Source organism: Ciconia boyciana, chromosome 12 (assembly GCF_034638445.1).
Source record: "Ciconia boyciana chromosome 12, ASM3463844v1, whole genome shotgun sequence".
NCBI lineage: Eukaryota > Metazoa > Chordata > Aves > Ciconiiformes > Ciconiidae > Ciconia > Ciconia boyciana.
Window position 1 is genome coordinate 10,485,876 of NC_132945.1, and position 11,217 is coordinate 10,497,092.

Consider the following 11,217-nt stretch of genomic DNA (forward strand, 5'->3'; position numbering starts at 1 on the left):
GTGTTACATGTGCCTTCTTAAAAAGGGTACATGAAAGCCATTTAAGAATTTAAAAAATAATAATCTAAGAGACTGACCAGAGCTGTTTTAGTTTATCCCCAAATGAAGGCTACCTTTGAGGTACTTCTTGAGGTTTATTGCACTAACCAAGAAAACCAGGTCATGTAAAATGAAAGAGCCCATATTACCTGTGCAGGCAAAAGTGCTTTCTCAGCAGAGACTTATTCACTCTGTGCTTGTCCTAGACCATTATTTTCACTTCCCTAAGATATGCTTCATGAGAAATACTACAGGGAGCAGACATCACTTTTGGTGAATTGTACTGCATGGAGCTGTGAGTTGGAAACAAGGACTACAAACACCAAGCTGTGACAGATGTGACACACACTCCTCATCCTAAACAGGTGTGCAACGTGGAGAAAAGTGCTCCTAAGCAGCATCAGAGAGAAAAAGCTGCCCGACAACCACAGGCACAGGACATGGGAGTCCCAGAGCCCAACAACTGCTGACTGCCTGCCAGTGCCCCAGCCCATCCTTGCCAGTAGCTTGTTCATGTAGTGACACACCAGCAATAAGTGGACATGATTTTTGACACAATAAACCCCAGAGACCTAAGCGGGAGCTTCCAGACTCCCCTGGAGCACAAGTGCAACTGGTCCGAGCAATAAACCTTGCAAAGGCCAAGCCTTGGTGTAATGCTCAGGACACTGCACAAAGGCTGAGCATGGTTACAGCATTTGACATCTCCTATGGCAGCCAGGGTAAGACATCTGGGTTTTGTCACTCCACGTCCCTTGGTACCCCATGCAGTGCACCTAGCTCCACCAGCCTGTCTTATGGGTCTTGAGGGGTTACGAATGATGCATGGGGGCTCAGACCGTCAGCACCCACAAGCATGAACTGGGGCTTGTCTTGAAGTTTAAACACTTCATGAAAATGAAACTTTCAATATTTCATTAGGATGTCTCTCATTTGTTAAGCATCATCCCAGAGAGTTTGGTGACACTTTAAATGAAGCTGTGAAGAGATGCGTTTGTTTTAGATGTAATTGGACAGCTGTTTTATTATGAATTAATGAACTATGATGATTAAAAAGAATCCAGTTTTAGAAAATCATGTATTAACAAATACTCCTGACTAAAATCACAACTAAGCAAGTGCTAGGGAACTTTCATGACAATGACTGGAAGCAGAAGATGAAAAAACAGTGAGGTGCAACAGGACGAGAGGTGCCTCCAGGCCAGGCTCCCTGTGCCAGGCACAGGTTCCCCAGGCTGCCCCGCAGCAACCAAATGACTCCACACGCCCACGCTACCGCTCCATATCACTGCCATCTCCTCTGGCCCAAAGCTCCTTTTGGCCCAAATCAGTTGTCAGGGTCTGCTCACACTCCTCCATTGTCCCAGCCCCTCTTCATGCTCATGTCCCCCCTCGCCCCTGGCCACGGGACCCCATGAGGGACTGGGGAGGGAGAGGGGACAGTGATGGCAGCAGGCTCAGAGGTAGAGATAATTGACCTCTTTGTGCTTACAAAACATATTTCAGACTCCTTTTCCCCCTGCTCTGGGTCACTTTGGCCAAGGCTGTTTGTGCTAGAGGCATTGCACAGAATGGGATGTTCTCTGATGCAGGGCCACATCCTTCCTGGCGACAAGGAGACAGCCCCACAGCCATGCTGAGCATAAGCAGCACCACGAAAAGCTGACCCTGAGCTGGGGAGTCCTGCATCCATCCTTTCCACACTTTCCAGTTTAGAAGAGATTTCTGTATTTCAGCAGAACCCAGTGCCGAAGACCAGAGGCCACAGAAAGCAGCTGTTGGAGTTTCCATAGGAGTTTCCCAGTTTTTATGGAGCAGTTTTTAAGCAGTGAAGTCTTCGCCCTGAGAATTTCAGTGAAAAAGCTCCAAAGAGTTAAATGAAGACAGGTACATATGCTATGTGTGCAAATCACTTCACTCCTGCTGTTAAAATAAATCTGTTTCCAATCATTGTGTCTTCCCAACAGCTGCCTCCTTATCTTTCTCCACTTCGGCCCTCCATTGGGCCTTCTTTTCCATGTTCATCCTCAGCAGCGTGTGATCCCTTTTAGCAGCCTTGAAAAGAAATGGTGAAAAACATTGCATGCACACATTTCCCACCACTAAATTTCCTCACATTTGTACCACTTGCTTTGGCACCCCACTGTCCTTTTTGATATTTTGCAGTGACACAAGTTAACGTTTCCTTGTTTTACCAAATTTTCAGCATTTCCAGCTCTGACTAGCAGGAAAATTAGACTGTAAATCATTTACAGGTGCGCTGGGACATGCAAGTCAGGCTGGAGACCCTCCTTCCCCACCAGTGGGATGGAAAGAAGCGTCACAGCTCTTGGTGGCCACAGTGGCACGCAGGCTAGGCAGGCAGGACTGTGGGAGCCTCATGGCCCACAGATGCCGCGCAGGAGCAGGCACCACTGGTGTTGTCTGAGCTACTCCCCAACCTTTGGACTGGCCTCTTGCTGAGATACCATGATACAGAGCGTTGCACTGCATGGGTTTATGGCAAAGTGGGTCAGAAGAAACACATTAACCAGCAAGTTGTGCTTCCCCATGCCAGTCTCTCCTCCAGAGAATGGAGTGATACAGATCCTGTGCAAATAATTGCTTATATGGACTTATTCTCAAACCTATCTGTCACCTATCTATCTTATCTACAAAGAGAGCATACATAAACCATTCAGTAAGTGGATCAGTTCACCCAGAAACAATACTCACTTCTTTGCCTGTGATTACCATGGCCAAACAGCCCAGCAAGGTCAGTGCAATCATGATGTAGCAAACCTTTATCCTGACGCTGTTCCTTGCTGCGTCGAGAACCTCAGACCTGTGGAGGACAGAGCAGAGTTTCCATCCTGCAGTAGCATGTGTGAAATGAGATCACGGGGAGATGGATAATGAATCCTCAAGTCTTCCAGCAACTGCCTATTAATGTACAATGTGTTTCAGACCTCTCTTTCTGCAAGTGCTTAGAGGAGGACTCAAAAAATTAGCCTAGGGGGGAAAGATTTAGCCACCCTCCCACACAGGTGGGGTATTGCTACTCCCAACAGTCATCAGTAACAACAGGAATAACAAATCCCACTCTCCTGCCTTCCTTTATTGCATATGAGAGTGAACACCTGAAAAATGCCAAGGACAGGAAAATCTTTTCATTGTGGTAATGGAATTACGAGGGGCCCAGCTTTGGGTGTTGCAGGGCAGGGCATGGGGTCCTGCACAGCACCAGGAGACACTGGGGCCGTGCCACCAGGGCCAGGCAATGCCACCCTCAGTAGAATAAAAGCACATGCACGACATTTTGGCTGAGAGCAACGGAGAGTTTTCACACAGCAAAGAGGCACAGCAAGTGGTGACTGGGTCTGTGGCCACATCCCCATCCCAGCTGCACGTGGTGCTTTGCAGCCCTGTCCCGCTGCAGTGTAGCCCTCTGCCAGGCAGCTGGCACCAGCCCCACAAGCATCTGCCTGCGGCAGGAGGCTGAGCCTGAGCTGGAGCGGACAATGCACCGTCCACCTGGAGTTGTCTCCCCAAGCAGCTGAACAGCCACAGCCGTCACTGGGAAATCTCCACCACCTTCCATGAGTGACTCACGGCATTTATCCAACAATTCATGCTTGCAAGAGACTGCAGTGTGGCAATGAGTCATTCATGAAATCATATCCAGCCATGGATTCACTTACACCTGCAAGGGGAAGGCCAGCTGGAGGAGCCCCCAGGATGTCACAAGTCAGGAAGCATTAGGTCTCCAAAACTGAGTGACAATCCTTTAACAAATTACCTCGACCAAGAGGTGAAACCATAGCCCAGACATGAGGAAATCATTGCAGATGTCTGTCACCAAAGCTGTGTATAGCCCCAATTTCTTTTTAAAATTTACGCAGCATTATTAATTGCTAATCAATAAAAACTAGCAAAGCACACAAAAATCCAAAGTGATGATATTTTACCATGGTGACTTCTGAGTTACAAAGCCACTTGTCTTGCAAAAGACACTTCAGCTTAGTCTGAAACTTATGATATCTAAAACAAGTGAATCCAGTTTACTTCACAAGGCATGACAAAAAGTTCATGTTCCCAAAAATTAACATTATTTTTGGACACAAGTAGCAGCAGGCCCCGGCAGCATGGAGGAGCACTAACCCTCACCATGTAAGGTGCATTACAATTCTGGGTAATGCAGATTGGGGTCTCAATCTGTATGTTCACATCCAAAAGCATCACTCAGACAGGTTTACTTACGATATGTGCTTGGGAATGTCCTCCTCCTTTTTAAAGCGTCCTGCCCATACTAACACCTTTTTATCAAAATTTGTAGGCCTTCTGTCATTTTTGAAAGCTTTGTAACCTGTAAGAGATTTTATAAAAGAAAACAATGAGCTAAGCTTAAAGAAGGGAAGAGGAAAAAACCTGTCATTACAGCAGGAAAAGGATTAAAAGTTCAGAATGGCACTTTTCTATTCTGTGAGAGCCAAATGTGCTTTCTAAAGTCAAAAGGACTCAGCAGCTGGTGTGAGATGCTTTGTTACATTTGCAGCTTATTTCATTTTGCTTAATTTTTTTTCCCTTTAGTTTAGGTAGGTTTTAAACTAAAAATGTCTTCTAACCTTCCTGATTAAGGAGGAAAAGGATGCAGGGCTGAAGTCACCCAAGCCTGCAGCACGCTCTCACCCTGCTAGCATCTTGCTTTTAAATGGCCCAACTAGTGAGTTAAGCAAACTGCCAGCAGCACTAATAACTCCTCGACAGCATCTCCTTCTAAAAGCACTGATGGAGAGATGAGCTCTGTTAAAATACAGCCTGGTGGGAGGCTGGCAGTCGTTCTCATGCAAGCTGGGTACCACATTACTGTACTCTAATGATGATACATTATACCCCACCAGACTACCACGGTGATGCCATTAGCATGCTGTCACCATGAGCAGAATGAGAAAAGGACTCTGGCTCCTCTTGATGGAAACAAACCCAATGACAGGCCACGACAAGGGCAGTGGCAGGGAGACCCTGCAAAAATACAAGCAATGGCTAGCTCAAATCCTGGCTTTTCAAATGCACGCCTGTACAGGTAGGTGGTCATCGTGAGGTAGCTGGGACTGCTCACACACCCAGGTGGGTGCACCCAAGATGCTAGGTTACGGTGCCCTGTGCTTGCAAATGTGGGACTGGTGTTTAGCAATGCCCTGTGGGTGACTAGGGCATGCAGGAAGGGATGGACATGAAGATGCCACCAGTCTTAGTGTCCCGCACTCCCTAGCTGTTGCTGGGTTGCTGGTGCTTGGCTGAAAAGAAAACACTGCTGCTACAGAACAGGGCACAGGGAGCATCTCTTCCTACCTGTGTTGAGATGGTGAAATTACATTAAGTGCCTTGGCCCCAGGCCTGCTCATGCATGCCAGGACTTGTGAATGGCTGAAAAATCCCAGGTGTAAATCTTGGCACCCAAACCCCCAGGTAAATTTAATCTCCTGCTTCTCCTATTTCTCTTACAGAGTGCCAGCGAGACCAGGACAGCTACATCTGAAATATCAGCAAGGGTCTGAATCAGATCTGCAGGAATCAGTAGGATGGATCACTAAAAGGACAGGCTCCATCCCAAGAAAGACAAGGGCAAAGCCCCATGCTGGAGAGCCACAGCCACCCCACGGGAGCACAGGCAGCCCCACCCAGCCCAGCCTCGCTAGGGTGAGGAGTCTGCAAAGGCACGGCCAAGGAGGTGGTGGTACAGATTAAAAAGAGAAACTATCTCCATACCAGGGAGCTTGCCCATGTGGGAGCAGCCCACGCCTGCTGCCTGCCAGGTAAGGCAGGGCACTGCCTGCCACAGGCACGCACAGCTGTGGATGTAATCGGCAGGGAGCGTCAGGGGGAGCAGAGGGGTGCAAGTCCGCCACTTGCACCAGCCCTGCACATGTGGGGACATGCACCAGTCCTCCTCTGGAAACCTGGCGGCTGGGTACAAGGAGGAACACTTATTTTTTTAAATTAACAGGTTCCCCGACATGAAGTATCAGTTTGTATTTGCTGCCATAGGAGGAGGACTATTTCACACAAAAAACTTTATCCCTGTGCACTGTGCTAGTCAGAGCTCTCAATTTGCTCCGTGTCTTGGGAGTGTTTGTAACCCCAGGAGATGCAGCACTGCAGTAACACAGCCACAGACGAGAACAATGGTCATTTTCTAGCCCTTTCCTGCAAATACCCTCTCCCTCCATGCTGCAGCACGAAACAGCGACCAAAGCCTTTCTACCCACCTGGATTAGCCGTCTGCAAAGCCACGTCCTGAGTGCCCTTCGCTTTGTTACTGGTGGCTCTGCTTGGGTGCAGGACTGGCCGAGCCATCCGCTGCCACAGCCCAGGGCTGTGCCCCAGCAGCCTCCCCAGCATCCTGCCCCGGCCGGCACTAGGCCACTGCCTCCCCACTGGCCTGGGAGCACACAGCGGGACTGGCAGGAGCCCAGAAGGCTGCTTCTAGGAGTTATTAACATAAAACTACCCCTTCCTGTAAGAAGGGAGTAGCATGCATTTCCGCCCTGGCTGCCGACAGTTTTTGCTTGCGTCACGATGACTAGTTAAATTTATCGCCTGTGTTTACCAAAATGACACACCTTCCAAGCTAGGCGGGCAGAGATTACCGCTGCGGCAGCTCATGCCCAGCCCGGGCTCTGCCCCAGGCTCTCCATTGCAAGGAGCTGCTCAGGAGAGCAATGGGTATTTACATCATTTTCTCAGTCCTTACTATGGCAGGAGTAAAATAGGACAGCATGCTATATTTCCCCAAAGATAGGCTTAGTGGCTGCTAATTATCATAGCCAGTTAAACTGTTAGAGATCTTAATTGTTCTCAGCTAAAAAATAATCTTGCAAATCAGTTGCGTTAAACAGGTTTTTTGAAGAGGAGCAGCGTTTCCCCTATCTCAGAATAAATGTGGTTTGGCAGAAGGAAACTAAAGCCGATGTTTGTGGCTATAAATGCAGATGAGGAGTCCATCTCATATCCAGACTGCAAACTTTCTTGGCAAAGAAATATATTTCAGATATATTTCAGGTTTAAATCAGTAAACTAAGAAATTATGTCAAAAGCCTCAGGTGATGTAGTATTTGTCAGTCAGTAAAATTGTCATTGAAATGTAGCGGTACCTATAAAGTATTTGCTCTCTTTGAATTCAATCTCCACAAAGTCTGGATAGTTCTGGATGTTTTCCATAACATCAGCTGTTCTAACCAGAGAATGAACCAAAACCAATACTATTTTATCACTTTGACATTTCTCCTGCATTTTGCACAAAATTCTCCCTGATGGGTCAGGAAATGGAAATGCAAAATACTTGTCTCATTTGGAGCAATGGGGTATTTAATCTCCTTAGACATACAAGGCTCTAAAGCTGATTTACAACTAGGGAAAAAAATTCCATTTGAAAGGAAAGAAGCAGTTGCCGAAAGGAAAATTTTCAGAACTATTTAGTAATACTATCAAATGCAATATTGCAGATAATCAAAGCGTGTCTAAGAGCAAGGGGAGGAACTGCAAGGGAATAGAGCTTGGGATGTTGGCAAGGATATTCTTTAAGGGCTGAGAGGATGAAAGATGTAAGACAGATGCAGCTCCAGCTACTCGGCTCCTGGCCCCAAGGAAAAACTCTACCATTTATAGAGACGTTTTATATTTTTTGAGAACACTAAGTTATTGATACTGAGGAAAGAAGAAACTCACAGCAATGACAAACGCGGTTTTTCCTCTTTCATGAAAGCTCCACAATGCACCTGGACATAACACAATGTGTTTAGCTTAATTTGCTTATAATTTGGTAAAGCAGATTAGATCCATTTCCAGATTAGGAACCCATACAGAAAATAAATGGTGGTTTGAGCTTCCAGCTGCAAAAGAGACCTGCAGACAAGCAGAAATCAGTGGATGTGGTTATACTGGAAGAAGCAGAAGAGAAACCTGGTAAAGTCACTGAGGATATTTGTGTCCTGCTCAGGATTTCCCTGGGGGAAGATGGGTGTGAGGAGGAGGAAACGTGCATTTATAGCATGAAGTTTACAGGGCTCAGCGCCCCTGAGCATCCCCTTCTCACCTTGCAGAAATGCTGCTAGGTGGAAGGAGGCATTGTACACATGGATGTCGCTTGCTGCCCAAGCCGGGTGGGCAGGAGGGGCTGGGGGGCAGCGGATGGGACTTGCTGCCGTGAGGCTCATGTCGCACTTGGAGCCACCCAACCCCACAGGGCCTCTGGCTGTGCAGAGCATTTTCACTTTAACAGGCACTCTCCAAAATGCTTACTGCAAAAGTGACTGTCTTTACATCGTGTCTGATTATGGATTTGAAGAGGAAAAAAGAACATTTTTATTTTATCTCTTAGTTTCTCAGATGGAGAGAAAATCACAGGGTTTTCAGGCCTCCGGTCCTTATCCACCTAGGGGTTGCCAATTGTTTCCTCTAGAAGACACACCAGCTAACAGCTGTATTAATCACGTCTGCTGTGAGTAAAAAAGCACTTCAGGATTTATTATGCCAGCGTTTAGAAGTGCAAAGACACAGAGGCCCTCAAGAAACCAAAGGCAGTTACTTGTTCCTGAATTTTACTTGTTTCTCTGGCACCGAGAATGCTTAATGCCGGGGTGAGTTTTATTGCAGTGTATGAAAGCTAATAAAAAGCTATATACACCACTGTGTTAGGAAATCAAGCTTTCCCTTGTGCACTGTGGATCTCTCGCTGGCCAGAGCATCTTGAATCCCTTCCTGAACAGCAGAGAGATGCAGAATGCTCTGGGACCAAGGTAGCCTTGTGTACAGCCTGATGGTCTTAGTCCTCCTTAGAGATGTTTTGTGCCTAGCCCAGTACATGCACATCCGCCCCTGCCCAGGTGACAAAACATCCCCACGAGGCTTATCCATTCACTCCCCTCACCAAGCCATCACTTGATACCCATCAGTGACTCATTAGCAAAGTGCAACCATTATTTCATGACCTCACAGACAGGGAGTTTATTGTATAGCAGTAACAACTTGTTCAAAGATGCAGAATTAGCGAAACTAGGCTTAAAGTACCATCTTATCCTCCTCCCACATCCTTCTGCTAGGAGGAGAGCAGGAACCCAGCTCCTCAGCAAGCCCTGGACAGTACAGATAACAACTCACACACTGACTAGCTGTACAGACATCCCCCAGGCTTCCTCTGACCCTCGTTGCAAGGGGAGAGCACAGATCAGAAGGTTTTTGAGTTACAAAGGAGCAGGCTAGCTCAGAGAGAGCAGAGGATGGTTCGCAGCTGTGGTGGTGGTGCAAACTCTTGACATTTCTGTTTTCTGTGCGAGAGTCATATGTAGTTGTAACACTTGCTGCACACTGGTGCCAACACTGAAGATGGAAAACTAAAATCAAAACCTCACAGGACTCCACCCCGGTTCTGCATCATCTTCACACCCCTTCTGCCACCTTGGACTCAGCTCTTGCAGCTGACTCGGCAGCAAGGAATAGCAGCCAGTCATCCTCCCCTCCCTAAATGTACACAAAAACTTTTGCAGAACTGGAACTGAAAGGCCACAATATAAAATCCATTGCTCTTTGATTTCTGACTGACTTTATACTGTCATTCCCAGTACCTTATTTCTGATTATTGTCAGTCTATTACAACAATGAGAAACTTGGACCCGGCTTCTCTTCACCTGTTCTTCTTTTTCTGCTTTCAGCAGCCACAGGATTGAAAGAGTTTATTCCTCCAGAAGCCCCAGGTTCCCGCACATCTCTTTACATCTCCTGGTTAATTTTCATAGGACTGCACAACAAATTTTTTTAGTCATATACACAAAAGGATTCATAGGAGTATCCAACCGAAAAAAGTATCACTCTGTAAAGCTGTTTTCATGTGCAGTGTCCTCAAACCCAAATGGCTGATCATCAGGCTCTGTTTTGCATGCCATGAAAACTTTTTACATGAGGGCTGTGATGAGGAGCAGAAGATAATCTTATCTTAAAATTCTTTGCCTTCCCCCCATCTAATTAAATATGCAGCAGAGCTCTTGGTTCCTAGACGAGATAAACAAGCAATCCTGGATGGGCTCCTGGCTCATGAAATTCTGAGTGAGTCAGGAAACATTCCTCCACGCAACTGTGTATTCTCAAGCAGTGCAATTTAACACAGCAAGAGCAATGAATTGCTTTGAAATATCTCACTCACCTGCAGACTCCCAGCCCAAGAGCCCATCCCTCCTCTCCAGCATCCCCAGGGAGCAGCACTCCCAGGGCTTCAGTTCTCTCCAGGAGGCAAGTCACATCCTCCCCATATCAGGAAATCACCTAACCTAGGGAAACTCAAATGCAAATCCCAAGAAACTAAAAGCTCCTTAAGTATTTCTCACCATGGCCAAATCAAATCAAGGGAAGAGTCACAGCATCTTACAGCAAAACCAGACTCAGACAGTTTGTAAAGAGCTCTGAAAACAAGCACCAGCATGAGGCTTTAATCACTTCAGGACACTCGGATTAATTTTTTTATAATCTTGAGTGTTATCAATAAAACAAGGCATCTGGAAAAAGAGAGCAGTGACAATGAAGGAGTCCCTCCTCTCTTTCTGTGTCAAACTTCAGCTTTGCTTTAAAAAAAATGAAATCAGGATTACTCTATCCAGTTACTGAAAGGTCCTGCATTTTCTACCAATATTGTCCCTATTCCTCCAAATTTGATAGTATCACTACCGTTTGAAAAATCTTGCCTAGCAACCACAAAAATGACAGTAAGCCACACTACTAAAAAAAGAAAAAAATCAAACAAAAAACCACAACCCACCACCAAACCCACAAACTCCACTGACTCTGGTAAGTCTTGCCTAATTTATACTGTATGAGCCTTTTGGCATCAGTCTCTTAACAGGGAAAGGTAACTGATGTAACACAGCTGGTATTTTCTACAAGAGGAGCAGTCATTTCCCGCAGGTAAAAAAGGTCTGAGCTGTTCTCCACGTCTGCCACTAACACAGGAATGAGCAGGATTTGGCCCTCAGTGTGTCGGGTCTGAGCAGAAGTGCCCAACATTGCAAGGATAAGGATCTCCAAATGATCCTTATCTAGGAAGATTCATCTTCTCTGCCATTAAGCACATTTATTCTTAAGGGAGTTAAACTCCAATTAACAGCCTGGATATTTTGCTGCTTAAGGTGTGTTCACATCTGGAACAGCATG

At 46.4% G+C, this 11,217-nt stretch overlaps 1 protein-coding gene across 1 annotated transcript; it reads right to left on the reverse strand.

The window, feature by feature from the left end:
• Positions 1 to 804: 804 nt before the first annotated feature.
• Positions 805 to 6,565, reverse strand: LOC140658630 (protein FAM162B-like). Its single transcript, XM_072877282.1, has 4 exons — positions 6,288 to 6,565; positions 4,279 to 4,384; positions 2,755 to 2,863; positions 805 to 2,094 (listed from the first exon to the last, which is right to left on the reverse strand). Exons 1-4 carry the CDS (start codon positions 6,418 to 6,420, stop codon positions 1,987 to 1,989), a joined length of 456 nt encoding a protein of 151 aa, XP_072733383.1. The 5' UTR covers positions 6,421 to 6,565; the 3' UTR covers positions 805 to 1,986.
• Between the last annotated feature and the right edge of the window lie 4,652 nt (positions 6,566 to 11,217).